The 21,787-nt window shown below is 32.0% G+C and overlaps 2 protein-coding genes across 2 annotated transcripts in view; one reads left to right on the top strand and one right to left on the bottom strand.

The window, feature by feature from the left end:
* Positions 1-7,333, bottom strand: part of LOC129981278 (aromatic-L-amino-acid decarboxylase-like) — a 49,978-nt gene extending 42,645 nt beyond the window's left edge. Inside the window, exon 1 of the mRNA XM_056092050.1 lies at positions 7,217-7,333. The gene's annotated coding sequence lies outside the window, so the exon portion shown is untranslated. The remainder of the gene's footprint in view (positions 1-7,216) is intronic.
* A 4,814-nt stretch (positions 7,334-12,147) lies between these two features.
* On the top strand, positions 12,148-15,834 carry LOC129980763 (uncharacterized). Its single transcript, XM_056091148.1, has 2 exons — positions 12,148-14,267; positions 15,243-15,834. The coding sequence occupies exons 1-2, from the start codon at positions 12,148-12,150 to the stop codon at positions 15,832-15,834; spliced, it is 2,712 nt and encodes a 903-aa protein (XP_055947123.1).
* The last annotated feature ends 5,953 nt before the right edge of the window (positions 15,835-21,787 follow it).

The following is a 21,787-nucleotide window of genomic DNA, read 5'->3' as shown; positions in this document are numbered from 1 at the left end:
TCTTGATGCTTAAAGTGAAGAACTAATTAAAGTTTGTCTCAGAAATGACTTGCAATACAAGAATTCCTTAGAAATGTCTTTTTTCGTGTTTTTCTTTGTTTCTCATAATATATTTTAAATATAACAAAAATACTATGCATGATCAATTATGTCATTTCAATTGCAGAAGATGAATTTCTCATGGAACCATTCCGTTGAATGTACGTATACCGACTCATTTCATTCAGCATAGAAATAACACGGGTACATCTGAATGGAAATATTTCGTTAAGATTCTTGCAATACCTAAAATAATGTTTTATTTGTGCAATAAACTTTGTCGAGTGCAGATTTCTTGAATTCCAATTTTATCTAAATGTGTTATCTTAATTATTTCCGTTTTATTCTTTCCAGTGCCAGAATTTTTATGCAAACGTGGTTCATTAAACTGTGCTATCGGATGAAAATAAAACTAAACGATTCATGCAAATTGGAAAAACGATTGACCGCGAAGGAATAGACAAAGAATTTATCAAGAACACGAATTAAGAAATGACGAATGAAAAACTGGCTGATCTTTTATCATCAACCGAAATGATAAAAGATAAAATACCTTTATTTGCAAAAAGTTGAAGGAATAATTTAAATAAAAGAGAGAGACTGTTTGATTTTGTAATGAAATTGTCCCGAAAACAACTTTGTAATTTTTACCACTAAATTAAAAGAATTTCGTCAACCTCAGTAGATTATTAACTCATAATAATTGAGACATATTCATATTTATTCATATCTGTTTCCACTTTGAATCATACGCACACAAAAAAGAAAAATCTACAACTTAGTTATAAATTATTGTTCAAAATTCTTAGGGAGATATTTGTCTTTAGCTCCTTAATTATCAAAATAAAAAAGGCGCTTCATGTACAAATCAAAGTTTGTGGCACTGAATATCAGAAAAAGGATATTAGTTGTGCAGTGATGATTTAAATTTTATTTTTAAATTTTCACTGTCTTTTTTATATATTTTATTTAAAAAGAAAAGGCAGTTTGAAAATTATGGAACATGACTTAACAGAATCCATTGTATGATAAAGTACTGAAAGACGAAATCAAGATGGGTTGTTTTAGACAGATAAGTTTAAAACCTGTGACTGCGAATGTGAATATAATCTTTCTTTTTTCTTTTCTTTTTTGAAAATAACACGCTGTTAATGAATGTTCCTAGCTCTTTCTCTTCTGGTAAATGCCAGTATTGCGGCATAGAAAATAGCTCAAATCTATGCCAATGAATTAGAAATTTTTTTCAAATTAAATAATAGATAATGCAAGTTTCAATTCGAAATAAAACATACTTTTCAAAATTTTTTTATAGATAACCTATAATGAAACTCATTTACCCTGATTTAAAGTTACAATAAAACATATTTATTATATAAGTATCACTGATCATGACTGAAAATTAAAATGCTAGGACAAAATAATAGGATGATTTGTTTAAAATCCTGAGTTTTTTTATGAAATAAAAAGTTACCTCTGGCTCCCAACTGATTCATTGGGAATATTGATTGCAATTCATTTCAATTAAATTTCTAATGCGAACTTGACACTTAAGCTTATCTCGACAAAAGTCCCTTTAACCTTCAAATTGTGTGAGATATAAAGCATTAATAATTACCTGCCAAAACTCAGTGTCCTATTTATTGTGTATATGAACCTTTTTAATGGAGACGAGTCCCAGAACATCACCGCATCATTAAAAGCTTCTTTATTCGGGTAATCTATTTTAAAATTCAAGCTGTTTTTTCTGTAACGTAATTTTATTTTCTGATTTTTCATTTAAGCTACGCAAATAATTAATAGAATCTTTCTTCCTTACTTTACAACAGTGAAAGAAAATCCTGCGAAACAACGAAAACAAAATGTGTATTTCATGACGACGATGAAATATATTGTTGAAAATTGCGCTAGAAAATATTTTTTTAACTGTCAAAATTTGTTTTAAACTATTTTTTAATTTTAAATTATTCTAAAAATCAGCTTCTTTTGCAAAACATATTTCAATATATATGTCAGAAAAACGCGAAAATCTCGTTCAGTTTTAATGAATTAAAATTCTTATTAAATTTTTCAGAACACTAATTTTTATCCAAAACGACATATTTGTATCAAATGAAGTTTTAAGTGGAAGGTCCGGCCTATAGAACACCAAAAGGCACACGCTCTCTTTTATTAGTAGCAGAAATGGATATAAATTTTTCATTATTGCTTTCATTCTTAAATATTTATTTCTCCCTAAATTGGTACAAAAAAAAGTTGAAAAAGAAAAACACTCATCAACACTATGTGCCTTTTAATGAAGATGCGACATTTAACTAGGAATAACGAAATTCTACTCACTAAAATTTGCTCTGATCAAAGAATATTGTCCACTTGTCAGTTTAGAAACACCTGATGCAATAAATGTTCCTAATTCTGCTTAAGTGAAAGTGCCACGAAACAACATGCAAGGTTGATTTGTAAATACAGCTTTACGGGTGTTGGAAGTTTGCGTATTTTACGTGTTTGACGATTTAATAGTTTTTAGTGCGCTTTTGAGAAATATCTCATCATTATTTTACTAGCTTAATATTGATAACAAATTATTTATAATTTTTGGCTTATAAATGGCAAAAATGTTATTTCATTAAAAATTTTTAATTTATTTATACATTTAGAATTATTAACTCAGCCTAATAGCCAATCCCTCGGTCTCAAGCACTGTTGCTTCCGTTTTATTTGGAAGTTTATGATTCTTACATGCCTCATTAATAGTCGTCTATCCCCTCTTCACACACCACTTTTGAAAGAAACATGAAACATATAAAGTTCAATAAAAGCGTGCATAAAAACGAAATAGTAAGAGATTTTTTAACTTAGAGACAAATATATCTATACCTAAATTTTATTTCTACTTACGAATAAATATGAATAAATTAAATAGATAGCAAATAAATATGAATAATTAAATTAGATATGAATAAGTATGAAATAATTAAATTAGATAGCAAAGAAAAAAATTAGGTTTAAATTCATTTTGTCTAGAGGTGCAGAAACTTGTTAATAGCTCTCTTATAAATGACGCTTCTTCTAATCAATGAAGTTTTTTTATAAAATATTAGAAGTATTAAATATTCTAAAGTTTATCATTGAATTAAATGGATGAAATCTCAAAAAATTTATTCCGGTGGATCGAAGCTGCCTCTGCCACTACAAGGTCAGAAGATTAATGTCATTAAAAATTAATCTGAATAAAACTAATAAAATACAACCTTGAAGAGATAATAGAACCTTGTTAAAATAGAACCTTGAAGAGACAGATTCTTAGATCCATTTGAAATTAATCATGTTATATGTAATGTCTTTCCATATTTTCAGCTTTAAAGTTATCGGTAAAAGGAAGGCTCCAATAATCCAGCTTAGTTCGGATTAATCGAATCTCCGAGTTCATAATGAGTATTGGATCCAATCCAGTTGATTCGATCCAAATAAACACGTTTTTCAAATTTAACTATGCATTTGATCGAGAAATACAAATAAAATCCTATATCAAGAACTTTACAAAGAATATTGTATTTAAATAGAAAATTTACTGAAAAAAACTGTGTATCCAGTGGAAATGTTCTCCTCTCAAAATAAAACAATATAGAACTTATTGTGTTGAGTTTCTTCATCTGATGAAGAAAAAAGTGTGTATCTTTTGGGATAGTGCCTCATCCCGTAGAATGATTGGTCCAATATTTGGCATCGTACATCGCCAATTTTGATGTCAAGACCACACATCAATTTTCATTTACATAGTTTGTTAAGTTTTTGTGTAATAGTGTTCACATATGTATAAATATTCTGACAGACATGATGCCAAATAGAACAAATATTTGGTCTAAATTTTTACATAGTTCTGCAATTCTGGTGCTAAAGCTATATGCTAAAATTATTATTACTATTCTTTGCTGTTTTGAATTATCATGTTCACATACGTTTAAAAAAACAGACTTCCCTCTGATGAATTTTGTCTAAATGTGATAGAAATGCTGAATGAAAAATTTTATCTATTTAATTTGTTGCGTTTTATAGTTACCCAGATCAAAATTTAAAAGAATGAAATGATATTTAGGAACTTGAAAAAAGGGTCGGGTTCGTAGTTTATGATAATTACTATATGTTCTCATGTACTATAAAATAATAAATAGTATATTTTCGGTGTTAAGCATATAATTTGCAATGCTAATCTAAATTATTCATGTATTACTGTTTAATCATACTAACTGTAATAATCATTTGCATTGTACTAATAGCATATTTTTTTTAGTTGTTTCTTATTAAACACGAATAAAAAGTACGTAAATAGAGCATGCAGAAATATTTTGGAAAACATAAAAATATAGTTATATTTCCGTACATTATTTTGAATATTAAAGGTCATTTAAGAATTAAAAAAAAACGATCAAAATTTAATTATTTTTAACTTGAGTTTCCAATTTATATAATTTATTGCAGGTCTTGATACTAAAAATTGAAAGACGGAGTGAAATTAAAAAAAAAAAATCTCTTTTTAATTTCAATTAGAAAAGGGAAAGAATTAATCTTCCACTAATCTTCAATATCGTATTAAAAATGGTTCAAAACTGTTTTCTTTCTCTGATATTTTCGTGAGTTATAGAGGGAAAACTTCAGAATATCACCTCATTTTGGACTAATTAAAATTTTTAAAAATTGAACTCGAGGTGCACATTCCCACCTTTTGATACACTTTCTATTGCACTTTCTGTGCGAAGTTTATTAGTTCTTCGTCAAACAGTCTGGATTATAGTGTGCCAACACGCAAACGCATTCATCTTTACGATCAGTAGAGATGTTAAAGGCTTCCATTTAGCTTAAAGGTCAAATGACTCAGAGGTCATTTAATAACTTTTATAGATTTTATTTACATTTCATTCCATTTGTATAATAAATTAGTTCACAGTTCTAAAAACTGAAAACAATATTGAAATCATTTGCCTGACGATGAGCAAATAATTGTTCAATAGTTCTAAATAAAGACAATTTCTGTGCAATCGTTTAAATTATTTTATTGGAATCAGTTTTATAAAATTAGGTTTAAATGAAGGTAAATATAATCCTCGTGTCTTTATTGTGGTATTAATTCTTAATGAACCCATAGGGGGAGTGTAAAACATATTCAAATCCCATAAGCTTTGTATTTGTGACTTAATAGAAATTTTATTGCTTTAGCTCTAAGTTCTTGGTATTGGCCGTTCACTGTTTTATATTAAGTTTAAGCCATTCATTACTTTTAATACGAAGTTTAGGAAGTTTGCGTTTTACGCCATTTTTATCATTCCTTTTACGTTCGTTAATTGATTAAACCCGTTTCTCTTAAAAGTATGCATTTCAAAGAAAAAAGTTCTGCATTAAGCGATCAAATCCTTAATGCATCACGAAAATGTTATTCGACGATGAACTGCGAATCAATGTTGTCTTGAGGTATTCGACTAGGTTCGGAGACGAATTTTTAAAAAATGACACATAGACGTTTTTTATTATACCAAATAGCTAAAACAGACTTGAAAGGGCACTATTAGAAGAAAAAATTCCTTTGGGTTTTGAAAATAATCTGCTTATTTAAAGAAAATTTAGCAACATTTTCCGTGTTAGGTAAAATAGAGTAAGTTAAAAAAATGATAGAAATATTTAATTTTTATTTCATCTATATATAGCTCAAATGACATAAAATGCAACAGACCACAAGATAAAAATTATTTAAATAAATAAAGCTTTTATGAACATTTGAAATTGCCATAAATGATCTTTTGTCAAAGTTTGAATATGTTGTGAAATGAAAGTGCCTGTAAAACATATTTAAATGGAGCTATCTTAAAATACGCGGTCTATTCTATCACATCCCCAAAGATATTGGATACATGCATACCAAATTTCATAAAATTTTATGGAATGTATTTTGAAATATGTTTTCTGTAAATTAATGACAGTAAAATATTCATTCTTCAAAAAATGCGTTTAGATATTCTACTTGTAAATTAGCTCATCCAAATGCGCCGTAAACAAATAGAGTTTTCACTCTTTTTTAACAGAAATGCCCAAAATTAGCAAACCAGAGAGTTAATATAAGCATATCAAATATTATTTTAGTGAATTTTACGGTAAAAATAAAATAAATCACTCATTTTTGGTTAAAAATACCATTATTTCTGATTTCACTTATATTTGTTTTGTAATATTGAAACTATTGTATCGATAGTTCTATCTCACATATATGTATTAAAAACAAAGTCTATTTTAGAATCTATGAAATTTGGACTATATTTTCAGATCATAAATAAAATTTCAAATTTTTCGGGAAAAACATCTTTACAACCTAGTCGGGTACCTCAAAAAATTTGAGCGCCCTGGGCTAAAGTAATTTGGAGCCCCATCAGATCCTTACCTATGAATTTGAGCGACAATAACCCAAAGAAAATCTTAATTAATAAAATAAGTATAAAACGAAAAATAATCTGTTCTCTCAAAAAAGCATTAGGATTTTGTCTTTGAAAATAATCAACATTATTTGGTTAATAATATATATATATATATATTATACCTATACTTAACATTAAAGAAGATAATATTATTGCGAATGAAAAAAGGTCAAAGGTAGATTCACAACAAAACAATCCTGAAATCATTCAAACAGTATTATTGTATTTAAAATAACCACATAATAAAAAAAATAATTAAAATAATCCAAAAATACATTATAACAAATGGTATTCTTTAATGTAACATTGCATATTATGATTTAAAAAACAATTCTGATACACTACTATAAAATTAAGTCTCAGTATGTCGGTACCTACTTTATCATTGATAATGTAAATAACTTCTATTATGCACATAATAAATATTTTTGCCACTAATTATCCTAAAATAAATATTTTTAAGATGATACGTATGTTAATGAAACGTTACACAATCAATGTCTACCTAATTTCAATCCCTGGGCAAATTTTTACATATTTAAAACTATAATTAGATACATTTTAGACAAAATAAAACCAGAACAGTACATTTTCACGCGTCTTTGACTCAACAATGGGCCTGAGCTACAGTCCCGTTAGCCGGATTTGCCTCTTATCTTTTAAAATTAAGATGGAGACTCGGAGGAGAGAGAGAGAGAGAAAGCCCGGGAGATACTCACCTTTCACCCTGTTGCTTTTCAACTGAGGAGGCGAAACAGTCTCTCTGTCAGGTCCCCGACATGCGCACACCAGCTACCATTAGGGAGGTGGGGAGAGGAAGGCGAAAGATGGAGAACGGATCGGCTGCAAATTTCCTTATTGTTGCTATTTCAACTGGCAATAACACTTTAATGAGTATTCGCGTTTCGACTTTTAATTGCTGGTGATTCTTTTAAACGTTCTCTTGATGCTGAAGCAATCGTCTGCGAAATAGTTATGTTAATAGTTATTTTAAAGAAATTGTTTTTTTTTAAACAATTTACAATTCAAAATTCATCGATTGCGAATACCTAGAGACAAAAAGAATAGAATTATTTTTAATGCAAACTGGGAATTTTATTTTAATATGAAAATTATTTTTAAAATAACTATAAAGGGAATTCTCTTCACATTTTGTTATAAATGCTAAAAAAAAAAAAAAAAAAAAAACATGGAAAATTTTAGCAAATGCAATTTAACCCATTGTAGCTTCGTGACAATAGATTAAATAAGTACTTTTTATGAATTAAAAATTATGTTCCGATATATAAAAACATATTAGCTTATAATTAGTTTTGCTATTTCTAAAGAATAAAAATATTACGGAATTTTCAATCATTTTATTAATTTATTTTCTCCAAATTGTCATTCGCTATAACAAAGTAAATTTTGATGCATTTCTTAAAAAATAATAGCAACTAATTGGAAAAAATAAACTATTGACGATTTTTAAAAATCTTTGAACATAGTAGAGATGCATAATCCACGATTTTTTGAATAACAAATAATTTTGCTAGTGTTAGTTTTAAATATGTGTTCCAAATATCCGTTATTTCAATCATACTATTAATTTAAAATTATTAATTAGTATTAAATATAAAATTTAATTTTAATTAATACTTAATTTACTAATTTAAGTAACATGTTATTGCATTAATTTATCTATTTCAGTTTACTTTTTAAATTTGTTTTTTTTTAAACTCTTCTTAATTTAATTGTTGAAGTAAAACATTTTCTGAAAAAGTTGAATTAAAAATAAATGTCATTTCTTTAAAATGTTTACTTTGTTCTATATTCTATCAATAGATGGCGCTAGCAGAGTGAACAGACTGAATGCCATTTGAAAGTTATCCCATAAAGGCAATTAGAAATGGTCTTTGTGGAATAGTGCATTGTCAAATGTGAATATCGGAAAGTCAAGGTCTCTACCTTTAAGCGGAGCGGTGACTTCACATTTTTCTGTGAATATCTTGAACTTCAGTGATATGCGATTCAATGATATAATATATCCAAGAATAACAGGTCGTTCACTTTTCAACCTATTCACAGATTTCTCCTTTTCCTTTTATGCCCGTTAAGGGGATGGGATCCTGAGGACACAGAAGAATGTTTTGTGTTTCTGGGATTTCTTTTCCTCCCCCTGGAGAGTCGGGGCCAGCCGAAACCCCTTCTTTCCTTTCAGAGATGTCGGCTCAGGTGGCTTAAGTTTTGATCGTGTAAAGTCAATACGAGGTGTTGTTCCTTTGCAGTTTTAGGTTGACGGAAATCCACGATTCTTTTTATACCTTTTCGCTTACAACATATTTGTCTATTGCCGACTTTAAGATTTTACATTAATATCGCACATACAATTGAAATCGATTGACTCCTTCAATTGGTACATTCATTTAAGAATGATCAATCGTGTATTAATTTTTAAGCATTATAAATAATTTTTATTTTTTAATATTTCAAAGTAAAAATATTAAATTCATTTTACTTGAAACTTGAGATTCATTTTACTTGAATTTGTAATTGCAGTTTTCGATCATTCTTTCTCATTTCTGCTGTTTTTGATAACGAAGCATTGTCATGCTAGTGTTTATCATGAGGTTTCATAGTTCATTAACCCGAGAATGATCAATTTTATATTAATAAAGTGAAAAGAAAATTTCTTTTTTTTAAGTTGATTATTTTCCACGTATTATACATAAAAGAGATTTTATATTCTTCTTTGTTAAATATATTTTGAAAAAAATGTTATCACGTAAATATTTCTAATACAAAATATTTACTTTTATGGATGTGATTTTATAGATCGTTGTAAAAGAAACCATTCATTTCTTCTATACAATTAGAAAGAATCATTAGATGAATGGATTATTCTAAGCGAAACTATTTTTATATTCCTTTTATAGGCTTTTAATATTTTTAAATAAGTATTTTGAAAAAATATAATTTTTTTAAAATCTAAAATGTCTGTTTTAAATCTAATTTTTAAGGATGGATGACGTAATATATTTACGCATTGCTCTGAAATGCGATTCTTTTAAAATTGAATTTCTCCATTTCCTACATTGTTTAACATTTGCTACATTGTTTACTACTTTTAAGAGTCACAAATTGGCAAATCCCCATCTGAAGATTTTCCGCCCAGTAGGAATGCTAATTAATTCCAAGCCACCCGAAAACAGTATCAGAACACCGGTTGCTTGTCTCGTCGAATTTTCGCTTTGTGAGAAGAATAGGCCCTTCTTGTTTTTCGATTTCTCTGAAAAAAAGTGAAATTGTATTGTAGTTTTTAAACGCGGCTAATCTATGTGGGAATTGGTAATCGTTTTGCAGGTTTCGTAAAACACTGCATAAAACTTAAGAAAAAAGCAAATGTTTATAATTTTTGCTTTGAAAAGGGTCTAGTTATTACAAATTAAATGTGTCCGATCCTTTGAATTATTTTTTAAATGTTAAAAATTATGAATACATTTTTATTATATTAAATTGTAAAATTATTTCTTGAAATTAGGGTGTTGGATACCAGGCCTTAACTGTAACCAGTTTTAACTGTGAAGAACTTTCCCTTCTCACCACCAGGGGTTTGTTGACTTCCTCTCGATTTGGCGGCAACCAACGAACGCGTTTTATACTCTTCTAACTTGTAAATATATTCTTAATCATGTAACATATAATCAAGTAACTATTAAAATAATATCTTAAAGAGAAGTTCCCCATGTTAATGAGTCATACAGTCACTGAACCTGCCACTAATTAGATATTTGAGATTTTCAGCTGCAGATGGAGACAACAACACCAGTATGTAAACAAAAAGAGATTCCAACCAACAAAACAAAGGTAAGCGCATTTACTTGCCTTTAATTTAGAGATTGTTTGTGTTGGAATATTATTTGGCATCCCTGTCGGCATAATTGGTATGGTTTGTTCCAATTTAGAGCTGAAAAATATATATTAGAATTTTGAACTGATTTATTATTATTATTGAATTTATATATTATTGAATCTTACTGAATATAAATTTCGAACTGTTCAATTCTAAAAATGGATGATAAAAGTGGCAGGTTAAGAAAGAAACGGGGAGTATTGAGAACATCTGTTACCAAAATTTGTAAAACTATTGAAACAGAACTAACGAAAACAGATGTAAATGTCGATATGTTAGAAGAAATGTTAGAGCAGCTTGCGGTTGAGTCAAGTGAATTAAAGAATCTAGATTCACAAATTGAAGAATTCGTTTCCGAGGACAAATTAGAAAAAGAAGTATCGGAATACACCCAAAAAATTATAACTTGGAAATTTAGAGCGACCAAAAAAATTCGCGAACGAACAAAAAATGTTGATTCTTTGAATGTTCCAAGTTCCTGTTATAAAGAATCATCGAACATTAAATTGCCAAAACTTGCGATATCTAAATTCTACGGGCAATCAAGTTTATGGCTTTCATTTTGAAACTCCTTTGAATCAGCCATACATGAAAATGATTCATTAAGTGAAGTCAGTAAATTTAATTACTTAAAAGCACACCTAGGTGGTTCTGCCCTTAGTACCATAGAAGGATTTGCATTTACACCAGAAAATTACGAAATCGCCATAAAATTACTTAAAGAACGCTTCGGAAGATCAGATGTTCTCATTAATACCCATTTGAATAATTTACTGCGTATCTGCCCATTAAAGAACTCAGATGATATTGTATCATTCAGAAAAATGTTTGATAACATACAGACAGAAATCCGATCTCTTGAATCTCTTAATGTTTTGAAAGAAACCTACGAAAACCTACTTTGCCCAATCCTGTTAAAATGCCTTCCCCCCGATCTCGTTTTAGAATATAATAAAAACATGAAATCGGATAAATATGAAATAGATGAATTGCTCGACTTCCTGTCTCTTCAGCTGAAAGCAAAAGAACGATCGTTAATGTATGCTTCTCCCGTGAGTTCGAAAAAAGAAAAGTATTCATTTCACCCGTTGCGTTATGACTCAACTAGCGGAAAAATAAATAATCCTAGATGTTCCACTGCAAAGAGATTTAGCAGTTCAGAATTGAATAGTTCTGAAGTAAAAATAAAAACACCGGAATGCTTATTTCTGCAATAAATTTCATGATGTTGTTGATTGTGAATACGTACGTACTTTAAGTTTGGAAGAACGGAAACGTATACTGTCTAAAAAAGCTGCGTGTTTTATTTGTGCAAAGCAATTTCATTTTGCTAAATTTTGTAGGTCAAAAATAGTTTGTACTCTCTGTGGTAAAAAACATTTATCCATATTATGCAATCAAGATAATTCTGTTCCGAAAAATAATACCCATTTTAATGAAAGTAAGGATGAGAATAATCTTTTAAATGAAAATTTCACGTTGGCGAATAATTTATGTTCCAGGGAGGTTTATCTGCAGACTTTAATTGTTAGCGTCGAAAATAATGATTTAAAACACTATGTTAGATCGATCATTGACCTCGGGAGCCAGAGGTCGTATGTCAGCAAATACGTAGCGGATGTAATGAAATTGAAGTGTCTTGGGGAACAAACGGTGACACATGGACTTTTCGGAGGACTGAAAAGGCGGGAAAACCACAAGATATATTCCATTAAATTGCGTAATACAGAAAATAATTTCTTTTGTAATGTAGAAGTAATGGATCAGAATAAAATTTGCACTTCTCTTCCCAAATTAGATTCTAAAAACATCGAAGAAGTAAAACAATTGGGTATATTTGTTAGTGATATTTGCTTAGATGAAAATCTTTGTTTGTATGAAAACGATCCCAAGGAGATTCACATATTATTAGGGGCAGATACGGCAGCCAGATTATTTACAGGAGAAATTAAAAAACTTTCGCCTGATCTAATTGCGATGAACACCAAGTTAGGGTGGACAGTTATTGGAAGATCAGGAATTAATAAAAATGATAGTTCCAGCACGCTAATGTCGCTACTTGTCAACGACGTAAATATATCCGATCTTTGGAGGCTTGATACATTGAATATCAATGACCCTGCGGAAACTCAAAGTAGAAAAGAACTAGAAGAAGCGGCTAAGGAACATTTTGAACGCAGTGTAACACGAGATAACGAGGGGCGCTACATTGTCAGTCTACCGTGGATACATGATCATCCACCTCTTCCTGATGGCAGAAAGTTAGCTGAACGAAGACTTAACAGTTGTATTAAAGCCTTAGAACGTGTCGAGAAGCTGGCCGATTATGATGATGTTTTTCAGGATTGGCAGAATGAGGGTATCATTGAAGAAGTTGATCCTATGCAAGAAATCAAAGAAGGACAGCATTTCTTACCTCACCATCCTGTCTTCAAGGAGAATTCGACGACCAAAGTTCGACCCGTTTTTGATGGTTCAGCTAAAGAAAAGAATACACCTTCTATTAATGACTGCCTCGAAAAGGGACCAAATCTTGTAGAACTCATTCCATCTCTCATAAATTGCTTTCGTGTTGAAAAATATGGAGTGATATCTGACATTAAGAAGGCCTTTCTGCAAATTGGATTACAAGAACGAGATAGACCATATCTCAGATTTTTATGGAAGGATAGAAGAAAAGACGGAAATATCAAGATCCTGCAGCACAAAAGAGTTGTGTTCGGAATCTCCTCCAGTCCTTTCCTACTAGGAGCTACATTAGAACTTCATTTAAAAAACGCCCCAGATCATCTCAAGGAAACAGCCCAGCAACTTATGAGGTCCTTCTACGTTGATAATTGTGTTTTCAGCGTCAACAGAAGAGAAGAACTCGCTAGATTTATTTCGGAATCACAAGCACTATTATCTACTGCCAAGTTTGAACTTCGAGGGTGGGAGCATTCTCCTACTGAAGACAAAACTGAAGAAAGGCAAGAAGACCGAAAGGTTCCAGTTCTTGGGCTTCTGTGGAATTTACCAAAGGACACTATATCTCTAGATTTGAAAAGTTTGATGAAAGAAGATAAAGGACCTATTACAAAAAGAAAAATCCTGTCAACCGTTCATCGAATCTTTGATCCGATAGGATTTTCTTGTCCAGTGACTCTAGAGCCCAAATCTTTGTTGCAGGAATGCTGGAAATTGGGTCTGTCCTGGGATGCTGAACTCCCTCTGCTGATAACTGAAAGATTCGAACGCTGGAAGATGAAGTTACCGAAATTGAATGATCTTGAAATACCAAGATGTGTACGTGAGGACTTTGCAGAAGATTCCAAATTTTCCATCCATGTTTTTTGTGACGCAAGTCAGAGTGCCTACGCTACATGTATCTTCTTGAGAGCTGAATCTGCTGATAGCACGTCGTGCCAGTTAATACAAGCTAGAAATAGAGTTGCTCCTTTGAAAAAGATCTCTATTCCACGCCTAGAACTTTTGTCCTGTACTATTGGTGCTAGATTGGCAAAAGCAACCATATCCGAACTTGGACTTGAGAACATACCAATCTTCTACTGGTCTGACTCTATGAATGCTTTGTATTGGATCAAAAGAAATGAGAATTGGGCCACGTTTGTTTACAACAGGGTACTGGAAATCCGTAAACTCACCAATCCTGAAGACTGGAGGCACATAAGTGGAACATTAAACCCAGCTGACCTTCCATCACGAGGTTCCAATGCAGAGGAACTTGTGAAATCTCTTTGGTGGAAGGGTCCAAATTGGCTGAGAATGCCTATAGAAGATTGGCCTGTTTCGGAAACTATGCCAGATTTCGACGTTGTAAACTCCGAAAAAAGAAAATCTATTGTGTCTGTCACTAACACCACGACAGAGCAATTAGAGTACTTTTCTAAGGTATCTTCTTTCCGAAAAATGACCAGAATCACGGCTTGGATTTTTCGTTTTTATAAAAATGCTAAAACCCAGAAAAAAGAAAGAAAATTCGGTACCCTAGATTTTGAAGAAGTAGAGGCTGCAGAAAAGTACATTTTAAAACAAGTTCAAAGTCAATGTTTTTTGGGGAATGAAAAACTGAACTTACAGACATTCCTGGATTCAGATGGTTTATTAAGAGTAAAGACCAAAATTTCTCAAAGAAGTGATCTACCAACATTTAGATTTCCAATTTTGCTGCCTTCAAAGCATGATGTTATTGGAAAACTTATTTTTGAAAAGCATGTTGAACTTAGTCATGCTGGGATACAGATTTTGATGTCGAGTTTAAGAGAGAATTATTGGATCTTAAAAAGCAGGAAGACAATACGTCAAGTAATAAGGAATTGTGTAATATGTCAACGTTTTTCATCTCGGCCATTAGAAGTAGCAAGTGCTCCACTACCCGAAGATCGCGTCAGAGATGCTTATGTTTTTGAAGTAGTAGGAGTTGACTTGTGCGGACCACTATATTTGAAAAACAAAAGCAAATGTTGGGCTGTACTTTTTACATGCGCAGTTTATCGCGCAGTCCACATCGAGCTGGTAACTAGTTTATCAACAGATAGTTTTATTCTAGCTTTACGAAGGTTTATTTCTAGAAGAGGAAGACCAGCTACAATTTATTCAGATAATGGAACCAACTTAGTGGGTACTTCTAATGAGCTGAAATCTGTTGATTGGGTGAAAATACAAGAATATGCCTCAGTAAAGAAAATCCTATGGAAATTCAACCCCCCATCAGCCCCATGGTGGGGCGGATTTTGGGAAAGGCTTATAGGTATGTTGAAATCTATCTTAAGAAAAATTCTTGGAAAGGCCTCCTTACAATTTGAATAATTGTACACTGTACTATGTGATGCTGAGGGCATTATAAATTCAAGACCTTTGACATACTTAAGTGAAGACAATGAGGACCTTATAGCATTAACACCTGCTATGTTTTTACAAGATGTAAAAGAAATAGGAGTTCCAGATATAGATCAAATAGATGCTAAGAGAATGAATAAAAGATTCTTCTACAGGCAAAAAGTGTGTCAAGATCTCAGAAAACGTTTCAGAATCGAATATCTTGGACATCTTAGAGAATTTTCAAAGATTCGTAATGAATCTAAAATTAAAGAAGGAGACATTGTTCTCATCGGTGATAGTAACGTCAAGCGAATAAATTGGCCTTTGGGAAGAGTCATCAAATTATATCTTGGAAAAGACAAGAAAGTTCGTCTCGTGGAAGTCCAGACCAAATCTGGGTCTTTCCTACGTCCAATCCAGAGACTTTTTCCTCTTGAGGTCAGCCAAAGTGAAAAATCTGCTATCCCGTGTCTCCCAAAGAGTGATTCTCCATCCACAATGATGATTCCTGATGGTACACCAACCTCTAGTGACTCTCATGCTGTTTCAGATGTGAGACAACCAAGAAGATCCCGTTATGGCCGGCTTTTAAAGCCCAATGCTCTCCTAGACTCATTGGTTTGAGTATCTAAAGTCTTTACGAAACTCAAAGGTGGGAGAGTGTTGGATACCAGGCCTTAACTGTAACCAGTTTTAACTGTGAAGAACTTTCCCTTCTCACCACCAGGGGTTTGTTGACTTCCTCTCGATTTGGCGGCAACCAACGAACGCGTTTTATACTCTTCTAACTTGTAAATATATTCTTAATCATGTAACATATAATCAAGTAACTATTAAAATAATATCTTAAAGAGAAGTTCCCCATGTTAATGAGTCATGCAGTCACTGAACCTGCCACTAATTAGATATTTGAGATTTTCAGCTGCAGATGGAGACAACAACACCAGTATGTAAACAAAAAGAGATTCCAACCAACAAAACAAAGGTAAGCGCATTTACTTGCCTTTAATTTAGAGATTGTTCGTGTTGGAATAAGGGAGAAAGATTTAATTCTTGAAACAAAAACAAAAAAAAAGTATGTATATATTTGTATAATTTTTATATGGGATGAATTTATTTCTTGTTTGGCTATTAAAATATTTGTATCTATTTTGTGTGTGTGTGTGTGTGTGTGTGTGTGTGTGTGTGTGTGTGTGTGTGTGTGTGTGTGTGCAGTTTTAAGAATAAGTAGAACTGATTTGATTTCATAGTATCCAAAAAATAGTATTGTTAGAATATTTTATAAACATTAATGAATTAAAATATTCATTATTTTCTCTGCATTTTTATTACACCATATTTCTTCATAGTATTCACTAAAATGTTGCGAATACTATGTTTGCTTCCCCATAAAATTAAGACTTTTACCGTATTAAAATTTTTCAATTTTTTTTTTTTCCATTAGTAGTCTTATTCTATTACACTATTCTACAAGTTTACCGTAGAAGGACTTAGGGTTTGAACTTTTTTCACCATTTTTCTGTGGGTTAAATTTACTGTTGAATTGTCATTAAATGAATGTATTATTCTTTTGTGTACATAAAAATAAAGAAGAGATTAATTTGATTTTACAATAAAATAATAACTAAGTAGATTATTATACAATGTACAACTGCATTAAAAATTCAAATTATAACAAATGGTATAATACAATAAGTGACAAATTTAATAATATTATTATTATCACCACTTGGAATGAAGTTTTTGAGCAAATAAAAAATCTCTAGTGTCCATTTCAAATGCCAGTTAAAGACATTCTTTCAGAATGCTTTATTAACTTCCTTTTTTGAATATAATTATATAGTCTCCAGCGATCTTGCATTTTAGCTTTATTTTATTTTTAATATTAGGTCAACTAAATTATATTTTGAGAACATTTTGAATTGAAATCTACAAAAATCGCAATCAAGATTAGTGAATCAAATATATTCGAAAGAAGTTTTCAAAAGAGATTCTTAAAAAATAATCAATTTAAAATTTGGTGAACAATAAAATAAAATTATTCTGATTACAATATTTTTTTTAATTTTAAACTAAATCTTTTAAAGCTGTAAGAAGCCGAAAACAAAATAAAACTGCAAATATCAGAAAGAGTGGTATAGAAAAAGCGTATTCAAGTTTCCACATGCGTTTAGTAATTCGCTATTTAAATGAAAGATATTGATCCTCTTTTTCAGATAGTTTTTTTCCCCTCAGAAGTCAAGTCATAAAAGATGGTAAAGGGCCGAGTAAACTCAGGAAGAGGGCGAATGACGGACGGACCTCCCAAGCGCAAAACATCTGCTTGATTTTCCGTAAATCTTTTATCGACGCGCCGATTTTAATCAGTAGAAATTTTGAACGTTGTATTCTTTCATATTTAACACACTTCGAAAAGTAAAAGGGAAAGTATCTGGATGAAATTTCATTTTAAATAATACTTTTCTAATGCTCTAATGCTTCCACATTTTAAATCTTAATTATTATAGAAAAATCGACATGTTTTGTAGAAAATTGATTTTAAAAAGTTTTTTTTCTATATCATTTAAGAAGGCATCTATTATCATTAAGAAGGCAAATTTATTTAATTTAAAAATTAATTTCAGTTTTTCTCCAAAATAATCTCATGTTTAAACAATAATTTAGTGCGAAAATATTTGTACTCATAAGAAAGCTAAGAATTACACACACATACATATATATACACACACACTGCTTGACAATTGTTAAGGAACAGCTACGTTTTTCGGAATTAAGTATAGAGAATGATTGAACAAATGAAACTAAGTACATATTTAGTAGGGAGGATGTGCATTTATTATAGTGGAAAATGGTGCATATATCGACACATCGAAGAATTAAAAACTTAAAAACAAAAAAGATGCTCCTAAGATGATTTCCAAACAGCTCCATAAAAATTGATCTTCAGGTCAGACTGACGCAGACATGAGTACCTTAGTAAGATGTGTGATGACCACAGACACTAATGCACATTTTGCATCTGTTCTCTATGCTCTCCACTAAACTGTCGAGGAGTTCTTGGAGAATATTGTCTCATTCCTCTCTCAAGGCGATTTTGAGCTCTTGCGCTGTTCGGGGAGGGATGGTTCTTTGTGAAACACGTCTGCCAACAGCATCCCAGGCATGTTCAATGGGATTTAGGTCGGGAGAGTAAGCATGCCATTGCATACGGACAATATTTTCACTTTGCAGTGTGTCCGATACCTCATCACTCCTGTGTGCCCACGCATTATCGTCCATAAACAAAAAGTCTGGACTTACAGCACCCTTTCCAGAATAACCTCTCTGCAATACCGTTGCGATGTAACGATTCCTCGCTGAAAGATGTGAAGCGGTGTTCTGCCATTGTGCATGATGCCTGCCCACACCATTACGCCTGGGCCGTATCGATCACGTTCAGTAACAAAATGTTGTGCATAACGTGTTCCAGGCTCTCTCCACAGTAATTGGTGGCCTGAATCGCTCGTCACACTGAAACGAGATTCGTCTGTGAGCATCACTCTAGAGCAATTTTAGATATCCCAACCAACATGTTCCTTACACCAGCGTAATCTCTCACGACGATGGCATGGTTGAAGCGGGATGCAACGAACAGGCTTCCGTGCATACAAATCAACTTTATTTAATCGCCGTGAGATTGTTCTTGCAGAAACATGCTTACCGGTAGCGGTTGCAAGGTTTGCAGCTATCTAGCCAGAAGTTAAATTTCTGTTCCTTTTTGCCACGAGGGCTACATAGCGATCCTCTAAAGTTGTGGTGTTCCTACCACGACCCCCAGCATGCTTTTGCAAAGCATTTCCACGTTTAGCGGCCTTCTTTAATCGCGAGATGATACTCTTTGATACACCCATTGTAGCAGCTACAGTGGTGACCCTTTTGACCTGCTTCCAGTCGTCCAACTGCTCGTCCACGATCGTAGGCACTTAAATGATGTCTTTCTGACATTTTGCTCTTAATTATTGCAAGAACCAAACAGAATTTCAGAGAAAAACTTTTATAACATCCTGCACTACTTTGGGTCAAACATCAAACAGCATGAATTTTCGTATGAATCATGATTTTGTATGCAATGTCTTTTATGCAGATAACGAGTCCTGGTCTACCAAGCCCTCTCAATTTGAATTTACTTTTATTGGTCAGCTGTCTGAGACGCAATTTTGCATAAATCACTTGTTCCTTAGAAATTGCGAAGCAGTGTATATATATATATATATATAATGATATTTTAAACTCTTTATTTCAGTTTAACTAATTTTCAAAATTTTATCTTAATTTAGCCCATAGTAAGTTCATTCTCTTATTTCTTGATCCAATTCTACTTTCTCTACTTAATTAATTCAAGAGAAGCTTTATAAAACTGCTGAATCAGTTAAACGCCGATACTTTCACATGCTCGGCGTGAAGGAGTAAAAAATGTCCAGTAAGCACATTCTTTCTTAGAAGATCCCTGTGTTTCCCTTACATGTGATTGACATGCATCATAAATCCCTATCAGAATCTTAATAATATATTGTTACGAACCTATAATATTGCTACCCGGCACGAATAGAGTCATCGTAAGAAAGACCGTTGTACGATCGGTCCTGTACGCGCTGAGATCAATGAACTTAGAGCTTGGCGACAGACTTGGCGGCTTGGCGATAAATTTGGCGAGTTTGGCGACTAAATGGATAGTACCGGAAAGTTCGAGAACTTTCCAGATCCATCCACTAACAACCGAGATGCAGCCAGGTACGCCCTAATTGGTCAGAAGATTCTAGCCCCGCCTCCCGGAACTATAAAAGACGGGCACTCAGAAGCTACGATGTTGTTGTTGTTGGTGGATCGTCGGAAGTCGTGTGTATCGTCAGACGTTGTGTGGATAGTGAGAGGCGGTGTGTGGTGAGCAGTCGGAGTCGCCGACAAAATAAGGTATTGGAGGATTAGACAGCAAGAAAGCTGCTGAACTAATGAACTATAGCAATTAAATGTGCTGCGTCATTACGATTTATTGGCGGTATTTTGTAGTAGAAGAAAAAAATTTTGTAACAATATTAACACTATGGAGAAATATTTTCCCTATCAAAATCTAAGGTTATATAAGGCGAGGGATAATTTATGTCGGCCCTTCTTCCCTACTTCTGCTTTTGCAACACTTTGTGGCGGACGTGCGATGTCCGCGCCTTCTTGTAAATAATCATGCTTGCCTCCCGGAAAGAATAAATCGAACTTAAAAAATTACTATGTCTCTCTAGTAAATCTCTAACTTTTTCCAAATGTTCTTAATCAATAACAAATTATCAGAATGAAATAGCCGTATCAATATAATTAAAGAATTGATAATAGTTAAAGTCTAGAATCTATAATAGTTAAAGAATTGTCTTGGGACCAAACAAAATCAATTACCTTTACTTTTTTTAGAGTGGCAGTGTCCATTCTTACCAATTTCGAGTTGAAAAGATATTGTTACGAAATTTCCGGGTTCTTTTGGATAGTGGAAGTTATATGGTGTGGAGAACGCTCAATCAACAGGCTTCAGTAGGAAAAAAACAACGACGTTTATTTACACGAAGACACACAGGACAGCACAAAGATGACAACTATATACAGCACAGAGAAGACATCTTCAGCCAATATTAATGGAATTTATGATTTTTTAACATAGTTTATGTGCGTTTCTTTTATTAACACTTTCTCTGAAAAAATAAAATACAACTTCAATAAAAATAATGCGTAGACACTACAATCTAGAATATACATGACTAGCAATCGAAAGGCTGGCTGCAACTCTTTTTCAGCAATTTATCTTCCTTTACTTTCAGAAATTTCGATTCGATTTTTTATTATTATTATTATTATTATTTTATAGTTTAGATTGATTGTGACTCAGTAAACATTACTGGCATTTTCTTAGAATGATTTTTTTGCAAATTTATGAGATTATATTTTCGAGTCTAATGATTTCAGTTCTCTTTTATTTACCTCTAGAACGTTTTGTAGAAGGGAGGGGGGCAGAAAATTTTTTATTTTAATTGATAATTTATTTAACTTTATTTCAATTTAAAAAATTTTTTTAAAGAAAATCAGTTTATTGAAAAAAGAATAAATAAATATTTTAAATGCGAACATTATAATTTATTTCCCGTTAAATTCTGAAATCCACGAAATTTTGGCAAACGAAGCCTTTTTTTTTTTTACCACATTGCCAACCATAATATTGATGATATGCAAACAAAAGTATTGATATATACATAAAGCCAGCATTTAGTTACAGCCAGCATTTCTGTTATACATTTTAAAAAATATTTACATTTGGATGAATATATGTGCATGATGTTTGGAAAGTGCATCAGTGGTGAGATTCGAATCCTTGATAGATCTTACTGGTGATGTTTCGATTACAAGTCTTGGTCTCGATAGACAGTAATAATCGATACGATCTGTCCAATGGAAGCTCTCAAACAAGAATTCAATCATGCATAGGGAAAGCATCCCTTACACATTGATGCACGTTCCAGGAACAGACCTCCCACAAATAGTTGTGGTGGGCGGTGGGACC

This window comes from Argiope bruennichi, chromosome 8 (genome assembly GCF_947563725.1).
Source record: "Argiope bruennichi chromosome 8, qqArgBrue1.1, whole genome shotgun sequence".
In the NCBI taxonomy this organism is placed as follows: domain Eukaryota; kingdom Metazoa; phylum Arthropoda; class Arachnida; order Araneae; family Araneidae; genus Argiope; species Argiope bruennichi.
This window is presented reverse-complemented; position numbering and strand designations above follow the sequence as displayed.